Consider the following 25,071-nt stretch of genomic DNA (forward strand, 5'->3'; position numbering starts at 1 on the left):
AGCTCTTTGGCTTACTGTACATTTAACATGGAAATGTGTTGTGAGCACATTGAAGACTACTTTAAACTGAATGCAGAGAGTTATTTAACAATATGTCACGAGTAGTTACATTTACGACCGGCCCTTTGCGGGCGACCATGATACTGATGTGGCCCGGAGTGAAAATGAGTTTGAGAGCCCTGGTCTAAAGATATGTCAACGCTAAAATATCCAGGAAAAGGCAAAAAATGAATGAATTCATTGTCATTTGAAGCATGCTTGTAGATATTTTCCCTTAGATAAAAAAGCAGGTCTTGACATTCACACAATTGCTAACCCACGGGAACAAGATTATAAAAAAAAAAGATAATGGGACAATCATTCTAAAGCTTTTACTTCCTTACGATAAAGACACTGGTACGCATATCTGAGAAGAACATAAATCACAGAGCAAACACACCTCAAAGTGCTATAAAATGCTTTATTACAAAATTGTGAACAATGACTCAGCAAGATGTTGTTTAGGCCCATTTAAACCCAACCAAGTTGCATAATTTTGATATCTTATTTTCAAACAAACTTTCATGGGGTTTGCATAGAGCATGATTTGCCTTGAAGTAAAAGTCATGAAGTGAAACTTTATAGAAGAATCATGTACAACAAGTGTTTTGAAGAAATCAACCCCATCATACCTTGTACAAATGATACAAAACATCTGTAAATGAGAACGTATCAATTGCAAATAGAGTTTCTTTCACAAGGCACATCAGTTGGTATTAGATACTTGTAAAAAGACACATTCACACCAACGGTCTTCAGACATTTTTCAAAAATATCAACTACAGGAGCCACAGATAGTGGCCAGTTATGTTTAGTCGTGTGTGGAGACAAATGTGAAGATTTCACCAGCGGCAGCAGACACTGTGCTTCATATCTAAACTCTTGTCATTCCCTCGGCTACCTACGAGTGTGCAATTGATATATCACAAACAACATGAGACGTACAACTGTGAGAAGAAGAAGGAAAAAAAAAAACAGCCGACAAGGCAAGCATCTCTATAGAAGGCTGAGCTTTGTTAGCGTAAGCTTGGGCTTGTGTAATTATTTTGGCTATAAGGCCTCATACCGTAGCACAAGCCTGTTTCTTACATCGGAAACATTGAACCTATCCAGAAAGAGTTGAGTTCAAGTCTCTTTTTTTTTAAACTTAAGCTGCTGTTGGCAGAAATTTAAGTTATTCTTTTGAGTAACAAAATAATATTGCTGACCAAAGAAAGACAACTACACTTTCAAAGATTATGGCAGAATGTCTTTGGCAGGACTTTTAAGAAAATAAAGAACGCTACAGTCGCATTACAATATGGAAAATAATTAACAGTGTTTCGCTTTCACTTGTGATCATACAGAATAGTGTAAACATGGCATAACACCACTGAATATGTTTTGTGTTTGCTAAGCGTCGGCCTATAATGTACTTGTAACAACTCCTCAAGTTCATGTGCTTATCCTAGCAAAGATGAACGCAAGATCATAATACAATTATCAGTACAAAGATATAAAAATGTCTCTTGAGAAAATAGAGTTATTTAAATTGAACTTAAGGTTTGTGTCTAGAAGAGGGAACAAAAAAAAAAAATAATTGCATAATATGAAATCCAACCTCTATTCAAAACATACAGTATATGTTCCTGCGATTTGTCGAAATAAGCTTTAAAACGAATTCTTTACACACTTTAGAAAAAAAAGAAAAAGACATTCCCGGTAAGAATCTAACCCATGACTCGCACCGACAGTCCCAATGTTTACATTCTACCAGAACAGCAACTGTTACAGACAGGATATGGGACTAATAGAGAAGGTTCACCCGTTATGAGCGTGACGGGCCCTGATATCATAGCTCTGATAAAGTATCTATCTGTCCATTCAATGTCCTCCTGGACAGCTGGAGAGAACCGGAACAGTGGCCCTTCTCTTACTGGTACCAGGGGGTCTTTCTGATCCAGTGCAGGGTGAAACCGGCATCGGTACGGATCTTAATAGAAGCTGCCTCAGCCTCCCTGACGGTCTCCTTCACAGACTGCATCAGGTTCTGAGCATTGTGCACCAACATCTCGGTAGCCTGCCGAAGAACAAATTAAGATACAGTGATGAGGGCTGCAAAGATCCGCTTTCAAAAGGCTGTTATAGGAAAACTAAGACACTCTTAATAAAGACCCCTCTCACCTGCTCTGACTCCTCTTCACTGATGTTGGTACGACCCAACATGGTGGCCTTGACTGTGGACAGGATTTTGAGCTGGGTGCTAATGGTAGGAATGCGCTCGCACACCTGAAACCGGGTCGGAAAGTCAAGCGAGGCCAAACAAAACAAAGAAAGCGTAGTCTTCCACAGTGAAAAAAATCCACTGCACAACCCTCCGATAAAGACGACGGAACTGACCTGGAGCAGGTTGGTCCGGATACGCTTGTCGGTGCACTGCTTGGCCACCTCCTTGGCCAGCCGGGTGACTTCATCAGAAGCCTTAGCGATGTCCTTGGCGCATTGGATGAGGGCGCGCTTGTTTCCGCCGCCTTGTCCACGCACCAGACGGGACATCTCAGCCATGAGCAAGGCCATTCGTTTGGCAGCGCCAATGATGTCATTTCCCTGTGGGGTACGACAGGAACATGATCAATCTGAAAGTGTGGGATTCCAGGGTAAAAGTCCATTCATCCATTTACAGTGGTCACGTACTTTACTGGACCATTTGCGGGCTTCATCGTGGAGCTGCCTGGCAGCTACCATCATGGGCTCGTTGACCATATCACCGGTCTGCTCGGGGAACTCCTCGTCTTTCTCCTCTGGGGGAGGAGGCCTGGGGGGAGGAACCTCACCCTCAGGAAGAGGAGGTTTGGGTGGTGCTGCCTCATCGTTAAGCTACATGGACAAGTTAAAGTAATTATGGTTCGGCAGTGAAAAACAAATTAAACCAAATCAGCTTCAGGTGGTTTGCCAAATTAAAGGTGTGTGCTTATCCGAGGGCTTACACTAAGCTGCTCCAGTTCTGGAGGAGGTGGTGGGAAGTCTGGCTCTTGGGGCTGGAAGGCCTCCCTGACCCTTGCCACAGCACCAAGAATATTATAACCTGAGTCCAAAAAGCCTTTCTGCAGACCTGGCAAACGCAAAACAAACTCGCTAATCAGCAGGTTCCACACACACGCACACATAAGACATCATCCTAAAACCGGTGATCAACATCAACTTACTTGGATCGTGGATATTTCCAGCCACCGCTTTAGCATCCATCACCATCGGAGAAATCGTCCGGCTCAGTTCATCAGACGCGGCCTTCACCATCTCCCTGAATTTCGGATCCTCGGAGTTCTCCACCTCTCGCTTCGCCACCAGGAGGATACGGTTGGCTCTGCGGGCGATGCTGGTGGCGCCGGCGACCAGCATCTGAGGCTGGTGGTTGGCCATGGCCAAACGGCACTTTTCCAGGTCCTTCTTGATGGCGTCTGCTGAGGCATCCAGCAAGGACTTGGTATCGATGGCCTCGTCCACCAAACCTGAACATCCGTAACATGTTAATACAGGGAATCACACAATGAGGTGCGACATACGGATCACCTGCAATCAGGGGATTTGCAGCAGCTTTACGGCACCTGTCATTTTCTCCACATTGTCGATCCACTGATTCTTCATGGTTTCAAAATGTTCGTATGCAGCTTGATTGCCGGGGTTTCTCAGCAGAATACGAGCAGCAGATACCACCTACAAGATATCCCCAGCCGTTAATTGTCAGTCCAACGACAACCGCTATAGACTTGGCTCGTGAAGCGAGAAACGCGTACGCTTTGTCACGCGCGATGGAGAGTGGTGGAAACAAGATAAACACTGAACTGTTACATACTTGTGGTGTCAAGTCTCTCGTTGACTTGACAGCAGCCTGGATTCCCTCCACCGTGCTTTTGTTGGCAGTACCCACAGCAGCAGCCTTCTCTGCTGTGGTGCCAAGCTTATTGGCGTGGTTCTGAAAGTTGGCAGCCCGTTCGTCAAAGACCTACACATGATCAAATAAAACAATTATCCCAAAAGGGTCGTTGGAAATAACGCAACGCCGTGCCCGTGAACACAACAGCACTGCAGGGAGGCTCATTGCAATGAGATCACAGCGAGGAGCAGAGTGACTGTACCGCTGACCTCATCTCTGTTGGGGGAGTCCAGAGGGGCGGTGGCAGCCACTGCCAGTAACTTGATGGGGGTGGTGGTGTCACTGAAGATGTCTGACACCTCTTGAGTCATCGCCTCTTGCATCTTTCCCTTTAAGTCCTGCGGGGAAGACAAACCGGACGTTACAACCGCACTCACGGTGGCTCGCTGAGATTACAGAAGTACACGTGTTATGAATAAAAAAAAAAATGTCCAAATGAATAGCTGATGTTGTAGATTACAAAAATACAACGTCGTAATGAGCTTCAATACCCTCTGGAGTAAGTGAGTCTTGTATGGAAGCACAGTATTGAGGTTTTACTTTCTTCTTTGAGGAAGTTATTCTACTTTATATTTAATTAACTATCTTGCCGATTTAGAGCTTAAATTCAGTTTGGACAACATAAACTTCAAATATAGCCTCTACAAAATGCAGTCTTTTGGGCAACCATGGAAAACCTGTTTCAGAATTTCAGTATTTTAAGAGTTTTAGAGACGTTTCTCAGTCTGGCTTGTAATGTTTCAACTCATCTGAAAGAATGAATACCGCAAAATTGTAGGTCCGAGATTTTCATTATTTCCCAGATTATTGCTCGTACTGTACTGGACTTTTAGTGGAGTATTTTTCCATTATGGTCTGCTACTTGTGCTTTCTTCCACCACTAGTAACCAGCAGAGGGGGTTGTTTCTCTGTCTGTGTCTACATCCTGGTCTATCACAGTGAAGCTAGTCTGAATGAGAAGGACTGTTGAGTGGGAGCCGTCTTACTTTCAAAGCCTCCTGGAGCTGCTGAGCAACAGCTCGTGCCTGAGGGGACTCCCCTTCACCGCGGGCGGCCAGGTCGGCCAGCTGGGCCATGAGCTGCTCCACCCGCTCACACTTACCCAGCAGCTCCTGCCTGTACGGCCCTGGCAGAGCGTTGCCCAGCCTGCGGCCCTCAGCCACCAGCCCACGGATGGCTGCCTGGCCTAAACACACGCACACACACACACACACACATATTAACATAGAGATTCACAAAAAACAACATTTTCCTTGTACTGCTAATTAACATTCTGTTGTTCCAGTCGGGTCCATTAACACCAACACACTTGTGTACTTAAGAGACAAATTATCAACAAAATGTCGGAAAAAAATGCCCATCACATTCCCACGGTGTCAAAAAGCTTGTTTTGTGCACCGAATAGCCCAAAACCAACATCCGAAGATACTCAATTTATAACGGCATGAAACAGAAAAGAGGCAAATTTTCACCAGAGAAAGTTTTTGATTGATAAATGACAAATGAAACACCAAAATTGGAAAATATTTCAGCACTAATTAACTGTAAAGTGTGCTTTTTAAGAACAGCGTTGAATTTGGCCACTTCCTGCAAATAGCTGCCTATTGAATGCTGGGTAGTTTTGGTATTTTACTGCTTGTGCTTCTGTATTATTTCATGTCGCTCCTTATATGTAAGCGTTGCCTCATTCATAATGTAAGAACCAATCAATCTTAGAGCAGCCAGCCTACAGCGTCATTGTAAACATATAAGACGATGTTCAGGTTTGAGAGGAGAGAAGCCAAAAGTAAATAAATTAATAAGGACAATGTTGTATTGTGGAATATCGACTACAGTAGAGAGCGACATGTACCGGTACAAGTGTCTGGTCTGCTCTTTAACCACCGGGGCAGTGGAAGGAATGTGAGAGAAAGATAGAGAGACGAGGAAGTTGGGGAGGATGGGAGCCAGACTCACCCACACCGCTGTCATCCATGGTGGGATTGTCGATCCAGCGCTGCGCTTGCTCAATCTTTCCTTCCAAGTGAACAGCCGCCTTTGCGGGCCTGCTGTTGGCCACAGCTTTGTTGGTCTTGGACTGCAGGTTCTGCAGAGCTGTTGCGATCTGTTTAGCCAAAGCTCTGGCTTCAGGAGTGTCACCTTTACCCCTATAAGGAATTAAAAACAGCAAAAAGGGGGCTTTATCATAAAGATATGGCTGAAATGAGGCCTGTAAATGGCCAGCTACAGTTATCAATCAGTTTGACAAATCGGGAGTACATCAGCTTAATAAAGTAAAATTAGTGGGTTTTTTATAATTCCTGGTGCAGAACAAAAACAAAAAAACTAAAAACTAAAATAATATTCCAGTCCACTTCTAAAAGTGGAACGAGAACACTTACTGTCAAATTGTAGTAATAAATCTGTCCTCTCACAGGAATAATAGAAAATTCTTATGAGGAAAACGGAAGAGATAAAATACCTCACTGATCTGTGGGTAGATAATCACTTCCACCCCCCCCCCCCCCCCACACTGAATGCTGCATATGTAAAAACAATACTTGAATTAAAGCATCTGAAAAACTGGAATAAAGCAGAACGGTGGAGTTAGAAAGAAGGGGCAAAAAAAACAAAACTTTAGATCAGACTCTAAAAAACAAACCCAGCATAAAATGATGCATATTTCCAGCAGTCAGGAACTTACTGTCTTCTGAGATCAGACAGTTTGTTAGTCATGGCAACGATCTCTCCAAGAGAGCGCAAGATGTCGTCTCTTTCTTTCGGGTCCTCGCACATGTCTGCGATCTTTTTGGCCTCCATGAGCAGGGCTTTGACGTTCTCTTCTCCCTCTGGCCCGCTGTTAGGGTCAGCCAGCCAGTTCTGCGGGGGCAGGAGACACCATCAAAGACTTCCACTTTCCAGCTTGGAATCCATGTTTTGCAAGGCAAACAAGGGTTAATGACTCACCTGTGCCGCATCGATCCTTTTGGCGATAGCCTGCTTGGAGTTAGTCATGGCCTCCAGCTTGTGAGCAGCATTTCCCACCTTGCCAGTTAGCACGTCGAGCCCCTGGGAAACCTGCTGCGCCTTCTGCATGGAGGCCGGCGACGCCCCGTGACCTCTGGGGTAGACAGAGAAAAACACATGGATACCATGAACTGCAGCCTTTAAAAGGCCACACATGCACACTTCTTTGTTTATTCAAAAATCCTAAGCCTTATGGTCCCGCTGTTTAGGAATAGCATGTCCTAACCTAATGCCTCTATTACCAGACAAGGCTCACAGACACCTCTCAGTTTTCAGCAGAGAAACTCAGCCAGGGGTTAAAGTAGATTACGGATTACCAGACAGCTGCGTTTAATCAAGCGTGACTCAGGGTCCCTGGTGACAATCACATTTCATATCAGAAGGATATCACTTCCACTCTTACACACTGTAATCCCCTCTCATAATCCCTTTAAGGGTGGAAAATGAAACTACTGTGTCAAAGGAGCATTTATCAATAAAAATATCCAATTTTTGATAAGGGATTCATACGGTAACAGGACACGACGGAGAATGAAATAGACCACGTGAAATATGAGGGACAATTTCTCGCCATAGTTGTGCCACAGACGCTCAAAGCAACGTCTTTCATGGTGTACAGTGTACCTGGCCCTCATCTCAGACACCTGGTCAGTCATCTGGCCCAGGGTCTTGGCCGTGCCCAGGATATCTCGGCGCTCCTTCCCGGCACACAGTTCACCAACTTTCCCAGCTTCGTCGAGGATCTGGCGGATGGCGTGCTCGCCTGCGTCCCCTAGACGCAGAACGCAAAGTCAGACACGTCAACAACGTCACCAGATACAGCTAGATTATCAGCCGTAGCGCATGATTAGTGGCAGAATGAATAGTTTAAAGGAAAAGGGGCATGGCTGTTTGTTACCTGGTTGAGCGTTTGGATCCCTCAGCCAGTTCTTAGCCTGAGTGATCTTTGAGTCGATAAGCCCCAGAGCCCTCCTCATGGCCTCTGTGTCCTTTGGGTTTGAAACACAGAATACATGAATATCTTAAAAAGGGAATCAATGCAACCAAAGAAATAAAAGAAATTTAAAAAAGGAGTTGATCAATGCCCTTAGTCATTCCATGTATACACACTCTCTCTATAAATCATGAGCTGATTATTAGACACTGGAATCTCATTTTAATTCCCAGTCAATGAGCCTGTAGATAGTATAGTCTGCGTGAATGAGGTTAACATGTTGTATTATAATAACCTGGAGTGTATTTCTGCTCATTCACAGTTTTTCCTGAACAAGTTAAATGATGGTGAAAAAAAGGTCCAGGCTATCGTCATCGTTTTGATCAAACCCGACTGTTTAGTTGTTCCAGTAAAGGAAACACGCAGTACAGTCCATGTGCTGCATCGCTAGCATCCGTCAGGCACAACCACGGAGCACATGCCGTTCCCATATTTCCTTCACTTCGTCAATAACGAGCGTGTCATGCTATAAAAGCCAAACGACTTTCCATTGTATCTCAATCGGAGCGGATGGAAATACAACAATCTGTCCAGCAGCGGCCGACATCGGCAATGAGTCCACTCATTGCTGATGTCGGCAAAACAAAGCGGAGTCCCGGAGGACGCGGAGCAGCGGATGAATGAGTGAGCTTATTTCTCATGGTACGACAATAGAAATTCAGAAAAATCACACGTTGCTATCCTTCATGACGCGGCGTGCATCTTCATCAAAGAGTTCAGCGAGAGTTTGGGAGCAGAATTAAGAACAAACCTCCGCTGCTTGTTTTTTAACAATGTTCATCGCAAAATATGTCTGAGCCCTTCACAATGATCTCTTTGTCCAAATAAAAAGAAAACAATGAGTTTGTTTGAATAACTGGGAGTGTGGAGTAACGCAGCAGAACAAGGGTGGGGGAAAAAAACAAAAAAAACAGGAAGTATCCAGGTGTGACGTGATGTCACCAGAGCTGCGGGGGTGTATTAGGTCACTGTTCAAACTTGTGCAGCTGCTCTTCTGTGTGTAACCACAAGTGTATCCGAGTGAAGAAGTAAAGTGAAAGACTCCTAAATGCAAACACACATTCATTACAGCTTATAGTCAAACAGAGAGCAGTATTCAGCTACTTAAACAATACTCAAGGTGTGGTTCACTGCATTAGTAATCCTGCTCATGTAAAGTGAGAGGATGTTCATGAAAATATGATTCGTGAGCAAACAAGGCCATATCTCAGTTTTTCTATGTGCGCTCCTCCCAATGCTGTTAAACGCAAGTACGGATCAGGAGAAACGCTGAGAGAGTTCTCATTAATGACACCCCAATCAATACAGGATGAGTAAGGTCAATCGATCGTCAGACAGGTTGAGGACATGCATACAGGGAGGTTTAATTGACACAGGAGGACACGCAGATGTTGACACGATGCCATGTCATGAAGCAAAACAAATCCAAAAAGAGGGGGGGGGGGATACTGCATAGATTCAACCTTTCAGCTATTCAACCTGCTAATTTACTCTATCAACATGTAGTCAACAGTTTAAGCCGACTACTGATGAGCACACAATGGCACCACACAGCACAAGGCGGCACACACATCTGTCAGACATGCTGCTGCGAGAGAGGCAAGGCTTACCTTCTACAGGGGGCGAAGGGAGAAAGAAACGGTCGAAAGAAAGGAAGAACCACGTAAATAAATACACACGTTGAACTGGACATACCAACTGAGAGCAACAGAAAGAAAAGTGTCAACAAGGAAGAAAGTGAGCCACAGTAGAGAGCCATTTCCGGAGAGCGTTGGGACACGAAAGAAGCAGAACGTGCAGAGCAGAGGAACATGAAAGAGGCAAAAAAGATGAACCAGCTACTATAGAGACGGACAGAGAGGTAAAGCATCACTACTTGAATTAAATCAACCTTGAAATAACGTCATCCTGATGAAACAAAGTGCAAGAAACACACCAAATGAGAAGAAGATCACTTTATATTCTCTCCGGTCTGCAGCCTCGTGCCAAAGGCATTCTGGGAGTGTGTGAGAGCACAGTGGGAAGCAGACAAAGCTAAATCTTTGCTCATACGAACCTCCAGTTGGAATCCATAAAAGGATGCACAAAAACAAAGTCAAAGAGCACAACCGTCTCTGGTCCCTGGTATGTATATATAATAACAGTGTGACTCTGATGGTCATGGACAGTCAAAGGTAAGAGCCTGGAAGTTGTTTTTGCATACCTTGTTGGCCCAGGCATCCTCGTCCCAGGACGTCAGCTGCAGCACTCGGATGATCTCGTTTATCTCGGCGCTCATCTTCTCAAAAGTGAAGTTACGGTTCTTCAAGGACTCCTCCACGCCCTGGCTGCCAGATGTCTTGGTTGTCACAAAGATTTTGATCCCTGAAATATAAAAACACCAAACAAGACGATCGTTCAACTGATGAATACCGCACTAGAATAGGTGTGGGCAAGTGTATTTGCTTTTTATAAAATTAAAATAAAAAAGCAACGTGTAGGAATTGTGTGAATACCTGAGATGAGGATGGGCAGCAGCTCCTTGACTGTGTTCATGGAGTTGACCAACATCACGCGGTGCTCCTGATGAGTCAGCTCCTGCTGGCGCTCGTCTATCATCTTTGCCATCTTTGTCATGCCTGAGCACAGGCGACAGACCAGAGGAGGAAAGGAACTAAGTGCATTTACCGTACTCAAGTAGCATACAAATGGAATTTATTTTACATTCCAATAAAGCATCTGACAGTTGGAGTTGCTAGTTCATTTTCAGATTGTACATTTAACTTGAGAAAAAGACCAAGACTGACCCGGTCCCAGGTTCTTTGTGTAGGTGATCAAGTCCTCCATAGACTCCACCACCTCTGCCACCATCAGGTACTCCAGGATGCCTTTGCACACACGGATTATTTTGCGGACCTACAATAATGACAAGATATGACAAAAGCAAAGTTGCATTCCCAAATAAAAGTGATTATGCAACCCCGCCCCTCTTCCCATTCACTCTAATGACACTCTGATAATGCTGCCTACTGACATTCCAGCCTCTTTGTCCTGCTTCAGTCCAGCTCTATGTGGACTGCTGGAGTCACCACTCCACTAGACAGGGCCATCCGTGAGCTGCATCGGAAAACATGATGGCACCGCTGACTGATGACTCCTGCTGACGGCTGCACACAGCGCCGGGACGCCTGATGTCTGCTCCCAGAGAGCTGATATGCAGCTTTTTTTATTTGACTCTCCATCCCCGAGAGGATAAGCGGGATGGGCCTGCGAGATGATACTGCTGCCTGGTTCAAGATTTAGGAAGTGTGCAAGAAATATAGAGTTGCACAGACGTGTGCAGTATATTTATCTACCTCTCTGTCTTCTGTATAAGTCTTACAGCACCCAAGAGGTATGCAGGGATGGATACTGTCCTTATACCAGAAGAGCCTGTAGCAGCAGGCTTCTGTCACACTCAAGTGTCCATTAAGAGACACTTAAAGCCCCTTTCAGCTCAGCTTCTGCTCAATGAAAATCAATGGTACAGCTTTTAACACAGTTACAGGCTAGATTAACCATCTACTGTCCATTTCTCAACTCAGTTTGCCAGACATACAGTGTGTGACGCTTCTTTTTGCACGGCTGGGTTTTGTATTTGACTCTAGCAGACTTGTTCAGCACATGTTTGGCTTTCTTGGAGGTGCAGCAGACTTTCATGCAGGAGTTCGTGGCGTGACATTTCTGTATCTAGTTGTACTGATGTTATCAGCTTATCACAAAACCCTGCTTCCTGGTTCCTGTTTATAACCAGCCAAGCACAGAAGACATTGTTATACTGAGGCAAGTCAAAGCACATGTCAGTGGCCACCATTCTGCACCAATGCTTTACGAACAGGACTGCGGAGGACAAGAGGCAGAGGAATCAATTCCTCCACCGTCAGATGTCTCAATAAACCATGATTAAATTCACATGTTTCTGAAGCTGCTGAAGCAAAACCACACCCTACAAAATGTAGGAAACCACTCCATGGATGAGGTGTGGTGGAATACGCTAAACCGCTAAAACAGATGATATCAGGCAGTATCACCTGATATTTCTCTCCGTAACAAAATCGGCATTCTTTGTTAAGCAAACAGGTTTGTTCTGGTTCACGGATTTGTTAAATAAAATGAGGAATGAATGAATGAATACCTCGGCCTCGTCAAAGGTCAGGAGCAGGTCTGAGGTCCCAGAGAGGATGCCCCGAGAGCCATCGATGAGGTAATCCCGAGCAGGAACAGAGTACGGATCGGCTTTCAGCATGGAGGCAGCTTGCACCAGTTTAGTGCACGCATTCTCCACTCTGTGGAAAGCACAAGACGCTACATTTCAATCCCTGCTCATAAAAACAAACACAAAGAAATGCTCAAAAAACAAGTTCTTCTATGCTTTCCATGACATTTTAACCAAATGCTCATGTGAGAGCTGTTGGAGTCAAACTCCTGATCCGATTCGATTTGACTGTTGCAAAAATATATTTCCGCTCAAAAGTGATTGTCGTGAACTGAAGAATCGTCTCCTAACACGATGGTCAGTAGCTTCCTTCCTGTGCTGCGCTCTGTGTGTGTGTTTCAATCAATACTGTTCACAAGCTACAGCACAGCATGTATGATATCTTGGTAGATATCTGAAGCAAACATTGTTCTTTAGCAAAAGCTCTATGTATACACAGACGAAGAAACGTCTCCTTCAGCTTTCTAGTACTTTAAGTCATTTTTAGAGGATATATTTGGGGAATTATTGAAGCATTCTTTTCAGAGTAAACTCTGTGTGTTGTCAAGCATGATGAATTGAGCTTGAAGATTCATTCTTGAACTTGGAAATGGTCATTTTCAGCTGGATGCTCCAGAAGAAATCTACCGAGTCCGTAAGTGAATGGACAGGACTATTTCTTTTTCAGGGAGTTCCTGAGTGAGTGGGTTACGGGAAGCAAGTTGTGGGCCGGTTTTAAAATGAAGCGCGCTTCTGAATGTTTTAATGGCTGAGGGACTAAGGATAGAGAGCGTCACATGATGTGCAGGTTGTAAGACCCTTTGTTTTTGGGCTTTATAAACATAACTGACTTAACTTTGACTTCTGCAGCATGAGCATCTACACCTCGTGACAGAAAGGTTACGCTTGTTCTCACAGGATGTGATTTGGACCGCAGGAGGCGGAGCTCTAGCTGGCCTCGGCCCAATTTGAAATGTATGATTGAGTGTTGCCTCCTGGGTGCGATGCAATCAGTCAACTCCAGAGCAGGAAAAAAAAAAAACTGCAGGCTCAGCCCTTTGATTCAGCATCATACATGCCCGCTGCATTGTATCGTCACAGCCACATTGCACATAGAAACAGGCAACAAGCCAAGGGCCGATGCATGTTGTAGTTTCCACAGTATACTGCTCTTACTCTCTTACCAACAGGCCAAATTTTGCCCTAGTAACAAGAGATCATTTTTGCTATTTTCCATATTTTGAGGCGCTTAGAGGGGCCAAAGAAGAGGAGCTCAGTTTCCATTCTTCTGCAAGTAGCAAGTCTCCTGCAGGATAAATGCTAACGTATGTGCATGACATCAAGGCTGACGTGTGTGTGTGAATGTGTGTGTGTGTGTGTGTTTGCAGGGACGGCCAACGGTGTCCTTCAGCGTGCACTAGCGAGAAACAGCCACGCATTAGCCGGACCCCGGCAGACACTATATTTAGTAAAGGAGACGCATTCCAGCACATGTGCTGATGGATGACGACAGGGTGACGATCTGACTTTGAGGCGCCAAATATGTTGAGCCTGACGACCTGCGCCTGCCAATGCATTTCATCCCTGACCTTTGGGGGGGGGGGGGCTCCTAGATCCTGGCACTCCCTATCTCGAGTGTAGTCTCCCATGTAAGAATCGATAAAAGACTGCTGAGCACAAATGAATGATTTAGCTGATGCACATGGCTACTGTTCTACCTCAAAATGTAAATGTTTTTGTGTGCGTTTCATGTTTTAACATTAACTAGCAGCAGCAGCATTTATGAGGGCATGTATGAGTGTTTGGCCAGTCTCCTTTAGGGCAGAGGAACTCCTCCCTAGGCAGAAAAGTATTTCTGTTACACAATTCTGAGGCACTTAACATGCCGTGTCTGACCTTTGCTTGGACAAACCAGCCATTACTGCAACAGATAGAGAGAGAAAGAGAGCCAGAGAGAGGCCAGTGGGTTCCAGGTACTGTAGAGAGACTACTGTTTCATCCAAATACATTTGTGGGAGGTTGTTGCTGTATGAAACTGAATGTCTGCAAAGAAGTCCTTCTGTGCTTACTTGATAAAAGCTGGTGGCATGTCCCTTTTCATGATCTGGTCCTCTGTGGTTTGTACAGTGTCTCTCCCCACCTGGAGAACACAGAGTGGAGAAAATCAATCGACTATGACTTCATGCAACAGGAAATAAAGAGGTAATGTACACACAACAGACATTTCCAAAAAAAAAAGACAAGAGACGACATTTTGCACAAAATGAAAATTTCATAATTCCCGCCAACAAATTAAAAAGAAGCATGAGTTAATGTTAACATGTTTTCTACAGCAGGTGCTCAATTTGAGTTATCTGGTATGTTTCTAACTGACTTCACCCACTTGGAATTTGCTCTTTTTGTTTCATCTTTTTCAGGGTCACAGGAGCCCGAGTCTGTCCCAGCATGCACTGGGCAAAAGGTCAAAGATGACCCTGTGCAGGTCATTGGTCCATTACAGCATCAAAAGAGATGCTGTCCAGAGTCATGGGAGAGGAGGACACTGTTCGGCCGGTGAACATGGTGAGCGGATGAAAGGCTAGAGAGAACGTCTTGGGATGAAACTCTTAAAACCACCACCACACAGCGTCCCTCTACAGTAGTTACTGTAATAGTTTTAGATAGAATCATGATTATTCTTTGTACACATTTGCCTTTTTTAGTTTTGATTTGATTGCAGGACACTGTGATCACATGCTGCATATTGTGGCTCAATGTGCAACCAAGGCATGCCTTGTTCAGTTGACGGCACGAATAGTATTGAATAATATCAGGCTTTTCACAATGTCTGCCATTTGTTCATCAAATGGTATTTCTGTGGTTGGCTCATCAGAGCATTGTCTGCTAACAATACTGATGAAAGATGAGGAGAATTACTGTAGAGTGTCGCCACAGGAAATCCTCTTTTCTGGTTGGCTGGTCATTGTCAACAGTGTAACAGCCGCTCTACATTGGTGCACGGGGGGGGGGGGGGGGGTGTTAAACTGCTCACATTTGCTCTTGTGACTGTAAGTCAATCATGGGTCGAAAAGCACAGCTTTATAAGAGTGTATAAGAGTGATAATGCACTCTGTGGAAAAGGTGGCATCAAGGGTGGTCAAACCGTATTAGGGCCTCCGCCCTGACGACTAGTTCATCACTCACAAGGATCAACACCTTCAGCTCGAGCAGTAAGTTACAGAGTTGCAATAGTTGCGCTAGCTCAGTTATATTCAAATGTTAGATTTACTCCCAAGCTTTGAAGAAACACATTTTACACATCGATTGCATGAGTAAAAACCACAACACCCCCCCCCCCCCCCCCATGGGACTTTTGTCTTTAATCATGCTATTCTCTAGAATGATGTCCAGTTACTCTTCCAGTGAACAATTATTTCAACAAGGCAGCTGGTGGAGGGGGGGGGGGGCCTCAGCACAGTTATGTGTAAAGCAGCTGAACGTCGCCTCTGCCTCTCAAATGCCAAAATGACTCACCTCCCCCATCATGACCTCAGCTCTGTAGGGAGACACGGCTCACCCCCCTCGAGCTGCCACGGATGAGAGAGAACACGCGCTCATGCCAGAGCACGGCTCACACTGACCGGGTTAGAACAAGCTGCATCCCTGCCCAACAGGGAGACGTTAAAGATTTCCTTTAATGTTTTAAAGATTTATTATAACATGTATAAATACATGAGATAATCCTATATTAGTCCCACAGCGGGACTAACAACATGCACACATGAGTGATTACATCCCCGTCACACTCATAATTTAGCAATATATAACATTTCCAACACGTTTCCTTTCTCTGAATTTTGCTGACAAAACAAGCAATTTATCTGGGCTCTGGGAATCGTTAACGGCACCGTTTTGGCATGATTTAAAGATATTTCACAGGCTAAATAATTAATTGATTATTCAAAATAGGCCTTCTGGAAATTATAAAAAAAGTTAGCTATGGTCCTGGTGCTTTGTAGAGCGTTCCCAGAGAGCCAATCAACGTGTGTCCGGCAGTAGCAGAGTCCTTCCAGATGGTTGACGTGGAGGCTGTAATGGAGCAGCGTCTCTTTACTCTCTTTTCAACCGGACCGGAGGGACTCAGAGTCACCGAGGGGATATAAACCAGGGCCAAAGGTTGTGCCGAACTAAAACCGGAGCTTAGCAGAGGCTGTCCATCTCAGAGCGAAGCGACAGCGTACATATGCCACGCTGACAGTCGCTGAACAAGCGCCAACCACAACAACTAAAGCGGTGCTGTCCCGTTCAAATACAAGGCAGCAGGGCTACGGGCCAGGGATAGAGGGCACTGACAGAGCAGTCAACATGAGTGATTAGGGGGGGGGGGGGATACCACAAATATCTCACACCCTCGCCAACACCAGAGAACATCTAATCTCCTTTAAGAAAGTAAAAAGGCTCTCCTGACTTGTGACGTCTAATGTAAAAGCAAACAGTGTTGTCAGTGCTTCGAACCAATTTGCCATTTTCTTTTGTTTCATTGGGAGCTTCGAAACGCCTGTACTTTGTGGTAATACTTCAACTATCTTTCGTCAGTTTGTAGGCAGTATCTTGGTGCAAAATAATAGCATTCTGACGTTGGAGGACACTTTTTCCAAGGTACTGAAAAACCAGTTTGATAAATCACGAGTAATCAATGTCGCAACAGAATTGAAAAAAAACCCAACAGTGAGATTTATACGAGATTGAGTCAAGTTTAGACATGACCTAAGCTGAACACAAGCGAGACGACAGACTACACCATAGGCCAACAATGTGGAGGATGCATTTAACGAGTGCCGAGTCATATTCTCCCCGAAGCACCGTGCGAGTGGAGGCTCTTGGTACTGTATGCAACAGGTCGTCACCGTCTCCCTCCCCCCCTCCGAGCCTCTTCCTTCTGTCTGAAGTTCAAAAACAGCGATCCAAACAATCTGCTGCAGAAATAGAACGGCGACCCGTGTTTATAACCGCTGTTGTCAAGCAGTTCACGATGCCCGACCCATTTCATTATTTTAAGCCTCTGTCCAGATGTTGGACGTTCTTATGACCCGACCATGCTGGACATTACCGACACTTATTGCACATGTTAGAAGGTGGTGAAAACGTCCATCTCTAGTTCCCAGATGTCTTTGTTTGACACTTGATAGTGAAGACAGGAAACACAAGGGAGGGAGAGGAAAAGATGACGCGAGGCCGTCCAGTTTACATCTCATTCTTAATCAGAGCCCACGCTCACAGGCCGAACCACAACACAAATATCCTGCTCCCTGAATAGATTCCATCAACCGCTCCACGGAGGGGCAGCTGTTCACTTCCACCTTCTTTTTTTAAAAACGTTTCACTGATTCAGTGTCATCTTCTTCCAAGCTGTCACATACCACGCTACTGGGTGACGCTCACATTTACCATTAAGTGTCTGGAGAGGAAACACTGAAGCTCCTTTTCAACCATCCAAGAGCGCTGCGTGGAAAAACCCTGTGTTGTGAAGTAGCCCGATAAAGTGGCTGCTCCTTTAGCACAGACTCGGCTTTGTTGACGGCAGCCCATCGCTCTGCTGGGGGAAGAAAGGCCACTCTGAAAGCCTTAAGGCTGCCAAGAACACAGCCCGCCTTTCACATGCTGGGTAGTGTTAGCACAATGCGTCGTTAGTCATGGCGACCGCAAAGATCTACGGTGGCAGAATTCTGTCAAGCGTGGTCCCCGCTGCCCTTAGCAATGCCCTGCAAAAAATGGAACTGCGTGAGGTTTAGTTCCTCAAAGTGCAACTCTTTGATTCCCACTCGAAGTGACCTTGTACCGCAATCTGATGAGACACGCTCGCGCACATTTGATGGCGCAGCACTCCATTAGCCGCTCTCGATCGATAGTCGAGGAACCAGCGAGTGCTGCGGTATCAAATAACGTATGACTACGCGGACTCGGAGGGGGCAGCGAAGAGGTCGCACTGACGGTCAGCGCCTGCATCTGTCATGGGGTGTCCAACGTGGTTTATTAATTTGGTTCAGGAAGTAGCTACACACGCGGATGTCCGAGGCGATGAAAGACACAAATCAAATGGCCTGCTTGGCCGTGGCCCTGCAGCCAAGAGAGAATATACATCACAACTAGCCGTCTCCTGTTACAGTGTTACCGGGGAGCGGCACTCGTCTGTGTGGATCCTTCTCTTCAAAAGAAGAGCGAGTCGCTACGAGTCACACATAAGCTGCCAAATCTTTTAACGGGACAAAGACCGATAAAAGAACAGAGATAACGAAGGATTATTTTCACTACATAAGCAGAGGGATGGGGAGGAAGAGGACACATCACATCCTAGCATCCAGTCGGGTGGTTCAACGGACCTGGACCTTATTTATCGTCTTTGAATGGATTTAAATCTTTCAGTGCATCCTGGAACCACCACTTTGTATTTGAAATATCTAAAACATCATTCAAACATGGGACAAAAACATGATGGTTTGATTTACAGGGAAAGTTCACAGCCCATATATGCACGTCATATTATGAATTACACATTTTTACCCTCGTATTAATACTTCTTGCACGTTATCTTTACTCTCAAACGCCGCAAGACGCAGCTGCATGGTATGGAAGTCACGTCAAGCTTTGGATAAAAGTTTACAGACGTTAAAAAATACTAAATATATAAGGATAAGTCTAGACTGTTTGCTTCCATATTCATTGTTTGTCATCATTCAAACTTGATATGTTGGCAAAAGTGACCACCCTACTGCATTGCATCCTTTGTCATGGTCTGCGGTCATACACATGTGATTGGGGGGGTTTCCCTGAGTGGGGCCGACAGCTGCCGGGTCTTCCTGACTCGGCTTCCTGCATTTCCTCATCAAATCATCCTCCGTGTTCTTCTATTCGGACTCATTTTCATCTGGCTGATGAACGACTACGGTACAGGTGAAGTGTGAATCCATGACACAACAAGTCATTGTTTTCTGCGAGGACTAGATTATCATCTCGTAGGTGCGGTCTACGCAAACATTACAGACTCCGTCGCCCTTGCGTTGTTGCCGCAGGATGACGGAATCAACTGGGTGAGCGGCAGGCAATGATTTCCCATGAGACATTGCAGGAAGCTGGAGAGCCAGGTAATAGGGAATGTTTTCTTTGGAATGCCTTTACGCACTTTAGCTAATGAACACATTTGTTTCCCCATCTGTAAAGGATTAAAGGGGAACCACTGTTCAAGGCCTCGTCCAATCCTCATCTAACCATAGTTAAGTATTTAAAAAGCTTTTCCGGTTGTTTCTGCTGTCATCCTCTCAAGGTTGAGAAGAGAAGTAAAGGACTCCATATGTGTTGCTAACATATTCTGCACGAGTGAACGAGTGACATGTTACAAGTGAGGCCAACTTTAAGTATTAGGCGCATCGCTACGAGTCTCTACAAACAGGAAGACAAACACTCACTACTTCATCCGTTCCAGGCTACGGTTCCAGGACCCGACATCGCCGGCATTCTTTTCTTTATCCGACCCACGGCTATAAAAAGGAGCTATAAATATAATGAAGTACACCAGGACTGGATCGTCAACCCAGAAGAAAGACTGCTGACACAGAGATGCATGTTGTTCTTCCACTTACCCCAGTAGGATAACACAATCACTTAGTATACAACACAAACGTGTGTGTTTAGCTGGGAGGTTCTCAGCAATGGATATAATTTAACACAATAACAGAATTTTACTGAGAATGTTTTAGATGTAATGGTTTCATTATGACAACACATCTTGAACTTCAAACTTAAACCCCCGCGATGATGAATGATTAGCCACCAGATGTGGATGAATTTAAAGGGCAAACCCTGGATTTGGTTCTTTCAACGCAGCTCAGCAGGTTGAGCGCATCCACCAAGTTAGAAATTTCTCTTACGTCATCGTTGCACAAGTCATTTTCTGCAATAACCACAAGTCGTGGTTATTGCACAAGCATTGAACACAACGTCTTTCACAATACTCTTTAACAGATCCACAAGTTAATTCACTGCAGTTAGCCACATCGTGCTAGTGAAGACATTCACCAACTTCAAGCTGCATTATGGGTCAAAGACAAAGAGGAAGCTGACATGAACGGTCATGTGAACAGAGGGTTTTTTTCCTCAGGAGATGCTTTTTAATTGATAATCTCATTCGATATTTCATCTAAGATGTTCATTCAAAAGGATCAGCTCAACCGCCGTATGAGCGGGGATGCATGCCTGCTCGCTGGGAATTCTTCACATTCATCTTTAATTGAGGTCGGGCTCATTGTCTCGATAGATGCTGAGCTCCAGCGAAGGGTCTCGGTTCGACCGGACGTATTTGACTCCCGATGGTTTGTGGTCATGCGACCAATTTAAATACTCGGTCCGTTTACGAAGGGACTGAACTTTGATCTCCATGCATCTGGAATAACAAGATTAGGCCCTTTCAATTGAATCATTTAAAAAGGTCGACACAAATTTGTCGCAGTGAGTGCACCAGATCTCCTCAGACAAGCATTCCAGAGCATCCTAAAAGCTCGTCTTCCTTTTCCGGCGACGGACAGTAACCTGATGCAACCATTAGAACGTGTCGTCTGTAACCCTTTCCCTTCCAAGGATGATCATTTCCTCTTCATGTCACCTGAACCGAGTCAAGATAATGAAAACAAAAAGACTCGCGTTGGCTAAATGGCGACACCGAGACAAGAGAAAGAGTTAAACATTAAAGCTTCCTGAGAACATTAAATTGTCATCAGCCACAAAGAAGACAATAGCCACACAGTGTAGTTACTATTGAGCTTTGCAACGCATGACTCACAGGCCTGGTGGGAATGAAACCAGAAGAAATTACATCTGATCCTTAACTTCAATTATATCATAACACTGTCCATGTTGTAGTGTTGCTGCAGCAACTGGAAATAATTACAGGCCTTTCCATTCATTCGTGACATTTGGAAACATCTGATCACAATTCAGAACGTGCACACAGCCTGGAGGATCATTTCACCCCAATGGAGTTGAGGTTGCACAGGACTTCTTCATGTGTCGGGAACCGCCAACAAGCATTGAATTCACCTTATTTACGATATAATGTTTCTATAGTTAAAGCAATATTAATTCATTTGTTTTGCAACTTTTAATGTACTAGCTAACATCTGCCTATATATACATTTACCAGACACAAAGCAACATTTGCATATATTTTGAATCAAGTCCAATATTCACTCTCCTTTCAGGTCCTTTTCTGCAGCTCTTTAGCTGTTGGATGTTGTGCTTTCTTCCCTGGATAGTTGCTGGTACTGGGCAGATAGCTAAAAAAACACTAAACAGCTGCCTGCTGATGCTGGAAAGTGTACATACTCTAAATGTAACCCCCCCCCCCCCCAAAAAAAATAGCTAAAAGCAGCTAAAATACTTGGTTGGCAGTTAATTCTGTGTGGGTTCATCATTGCAAGCAATACATTTGTCAATATTTTATCATTATAATACATTCGTGCATACAATTTTCCTTCGCATCACACAACAGTATAACTCCTTTGAAGGACAGACTAGTACGTTCATCTTGAATGCCACTTTACTATTAGTAGTTGCATCTAATTACAAAACCATAAATATGATTGGATAACGAATTATTACCATCAGTTCAAGTAAAAGGTTCTATGTGCAAACTAAATAGTTTAGACAGTGTTTATGAACTATTACCCACGGCATTAATGCGATATGATTTGCTAGAGGGCCTTCTGTCAACATATGATGTCAAACATAAACATTACACACCGTCTAAAGCCCCTCAGAGGAATGAAGCCTTGTGGGTGTAAACGTTTAACTAACGCACACAATGGGGCACAGGCTTATAATTTGAGAGTGGGTATAGAGCAGGGGTGTCCAAACTTTTTTCAAAGAGGGCCAAATTTGATAATGTGAAAATGCCCAAGGGCCAACAGTCCCTGCTGACATTATTTTAAACAATACAAGTAGCCTATACATACATTGTTATTTTATCATTTTATTTTCAATGACAGCAAATAGCAATGTAACCAAATGTAAGCATTCATGTGTGAACACATCTCAACAACTATTCTGCCTTTCTTTCACATCTTGAAAGTCAGATAACAAAGAACAAGCCATCTAAAAGCTAATTACATAGGAACCGATCAATATTCTCACCTCAAGACAATCTTAAATATGACTTAGTGAGGGTGATGAAAAGTTGTCTAACATTTAAATTCAACACACATGAAACAGGCTCACGAAAAAAATCAAGTTGTCTCTTCGTATCTGATGATAGCTCTTCAGTGTTACGAGCCAGGCAAACATTAGCAAACTCTGTCTTCTTCTCGGGGCAAATGTTTTCTGCTATTTTCATAACACAGTCTTTGATAACCTCACATTCCGTAAAAGGTTTGTCATGTTTAGCAATTACCACGGCCACTCCGCAGCTTACTTTGATGATGTTTTCATGTGAAAGGGACCGCTGCTGTGTGGCCAAGTTATCTTGGAGTTGCTTCACTTTTCTAGCACGGACGCTCTCTGATAGCTTGTTGTAGCATTAGCACGTTTGGTCTCGTAGTGTCTCTTTACATTATATTCCTTAAACAAGGCAACAGTCTCATGACAAATTAGGGAGACACCGTTGTTTCGGTTTTCGGTGAAAAAAATATTGCGATCTCCACCTCTCCTGGAAGCGGCGGCCCTCATTATCGACTTTCCTTTTTTTACTTGCCGTAGACATGACAGTTCAAGGGTCAGAGCCAATTTCAAACAGCCAGACAGTTACAGAGTGGTGCTGCCACCATGAGGTAAAAATAGGAATTGCATGTTGAATTTGTATGATTTATTCATTCCGTTTTGACTGTGCTGGCGGGCCATAAATAATGCATTTTAAGACAGAAGGCGCGGGCCGTATAAAATCTGACCTCGGGCCGTGATTGGCCCGCGGGCCGGACTTTGGACATGCCTGGTATAGAGGAATAACAAAAAGGCATAGAATGAAGTCAACTAGCTGGAAATGGTTATTATGAAACATAAAACCTTCTAAATAAACTGCAGGTTAAACGTAGGCAATGCCTCTATAAAGGAAATGCCAGAGCAATTGTCCAAATGTATCGTCCACCAACTGCAGGGCTGACTGAGAGAACACACAGGAACCAGGCCTGCCTTAATTCAGCCTCTAGCCCTTCTTTTCTTTAAAAGCCACCACATCGGACAGCCCCCGTACCTCCCTGCTTCCCTCGCAAGAAACGTTCCATGTATTGGTTTGTGTTTCAGGCGAAGAATTTGATGAAACAACATCGTCATTTCCTTATTTGTAGTCGTGATCACTACGACGTGGCTCTGAGGGACACCGCCGTGGTTAGGTCATTATTGGTTCTAAATATAAATGAAACCACAGCTGCATCGGGTGCACGCAATTGAATGTTTTCTTTGAAAGGCAGCCTGGAAATGCATAACCAATAGCTCCAAAGACATTTTAATTCAGCATAATGGGCACCAACTAGATATGATAATGCATGAGCACTTATTGCCATAGTGCGTCAAGAGTGAGTCAAAATTATAGGTGCTATATGTCTACCAAGGGTGGTATATTTTGAGCTCAGTTTGTTGCCAGGTTCTCTCAGAATTCGGTTGTTTTCGGCCATGGGTCAAAAAATAAGTGATCGTTTTATGTTATTTTTGAAGCATACTCTGTGTTAAAACGAATCAGATTGCTGGTGAGTCAACTATAGAAAAGAGAACAAACATTATGACAGCTGATGATTTCTGTCTTTACAGCAGACCTTCAGTTTTCACTTCTCTCTACAAAACGCCATCAAAATGTATGACCCATCCAAATATTACGGCGTCACAACAACCATCAAAATACTGCATGTGACCACAGTACATACAGCACAGAGTCCCTGTCAGGTCACACAATCTGATGGGTCACATAATGCAGCATAACACACCGGATCCACCTGCAAAAATAACAGTTTTTGACACATATGTGTGCAGCCCTGGAGGCTTGATAGTGCAATTCATATCTATTTTGTCATATAAGCAGAACATTGATATGTATGACATGCATCTGCAGCAGCGTAACCTTAGTCTATACAGATCTGTTTGGAAGTTTTGTTTGCAAATAACATGCAATGCAATTAACAGCTATAAGTAATTTAATGAACTTAGGTTCCTGAAATCAACACTTTCGTATTTGAAGTCCATTCATACTCTTAATCACAGACATATTCAATGATAACCAGTGCAACTGTTCTTTTAAATGCACTGCATTTGATATAAATGACACATGAACCCCTGCAGCCTGCTCCAGTACCTGCAGCAGTGCCTACGTCAAGACATGGCAGGCAGCGACAGAGGAGGCAGGGCATATGTTTCAAGGAGGAAAAGGGCGTCACTGCCCTTTTGCCCCGAGTCAAACAACTTCAAGAAACTTTCATAGCATGCATACATGGTTTCTCTGCTACCATAGAGGCAGAGATAGGACTGTGAGGGACAAAGAGCGGTAGGTAGCCTCGAACACCCGCCGAGTTTAGGCAGACGTTACCAGAGTGCAATATTTTTACAAAGTTACTCACACGAACAAGGTTGCTGACGGCCGCCTGCACGGCCGCCACCGGCGACGTCAGATCTGGAATAGCTTTTCCGTCAACTTCACCTTCTTCGTGCATGATCACCAGATGGGAGATCTGTTGAGCCACCGGCTCCAGGATACTTTCTATCGTCTTCGTGTGAAACACCGGCATGGTGACAACTTTATAGCGCTATCTAAGAGAGAATTAAGTTAACCTCCTACCACCTCAGGTAGTTTTAATCCCAAACTCCCGCTACACAAGTCCAAATACTCCCGATAGTTTAGTTTTTGTTGTTGTCCCAGGGCAGTTTCACCCCTGCGGTGTGAAGACTACAACTACTCCC

At 44.4% G+C, this 25,071-nt stretch overlaps 1 protein-coding gene across 2 annotated transcripts; it reads right to left on the reverse strand.

The window, feature by feature from the left end:
• Nucleotides 1-446: 446 nt before the first annotated feature.
• Nucleotides 447-25,071, reverse strand: LOC306795288 (vinculin). Of its 2 annotated transcripts, none has more exons than XM_079293755.1 (21): nucleotides 24,732-25,071; nucleotides 14,235-14,305; nucleotides 12,106-12,256; nucleotides 10,739-10,847; nucleotides 10,448-10,570; nucleotides 10,156-10,316; nucleotides 7,857-7,947; nucleotides 7,583-7,730; nucleotides 6,899-7,052; nucleotides 6,636-6,811; nucleotides 5,909-6,099; nucleotides 4,939-5,138; nucleotides 4,162-4,290; nucleotides 3,872-4,021; nucleotides 3,624-3,732; nucleotides 3,225-3,527; nucleotides 3,006-3,130; nucleotides 2,713-2,895; nucleotides 2,419-2,625; nucleotides 2,203-2,307; nucleotides 447-2,098 (listed from the first exon to the last, which is right to left on the reverse strand). In XM_079293755.1, the coding sequence occupies exons 1-21, from the start codon at nucleotides 24,897-24,899 to the stop codon at nucleotides 1,952-1,954; spliced, it is 3,201 nt and encodes a 1,066-aa protein (XP_079149881.1). In that variant the 5' UTR covers nucleotides 24,900-25,071; the 3' UTR covers nucleotides 447-1,951. The 2 variants fall into 2 exon arrangements, with proteins under 2 accessions (XP_079149881.1, XP_079149880.1); XM_079293754.1 differs by having other exon boundaries at nucleotides 7,857-7,950.

This window comes from Melanostigma gelatinosum, assembly GCF_949748355.1.
Source record: "Melanostigma gelatinosum genome assembly, chromosome: 21".
NCBI lineage: Eukaryota > Metazoa > Chordata > Actinopteri > Perciformes > Zoarcidae > Melanostigma > Melanostigma gelatinosum.

What these genes read in the sequence shown, in the direction of transcription:
- LOC306795288 (XM_079293754.1), bottom strand. Translation starts at nt 24,899, where the DNA reads ATGCCGGTGTTTCACACGAAGACGATAGAAAGTATCCTGGAGCCGGTG. An exon ending in CCGTCAGCAACCTTGTTCGT is followed by an intron (nt 14,306 to 24,731) that starts GTGAGTAACTTT and finishes TGTGTTCTCCAG; the next exon opens with GTGGGGAGAGACACTGTACA. An exon ending in TGGAAATATCCACGATCCAA is followed by an intron (nt 3,131 to 3,224) that starts GTAAGTTGATGT and finishes TGCGTTTGCCAG; the next exon opens with GTCTGCAGAAAGGCTTTTTG.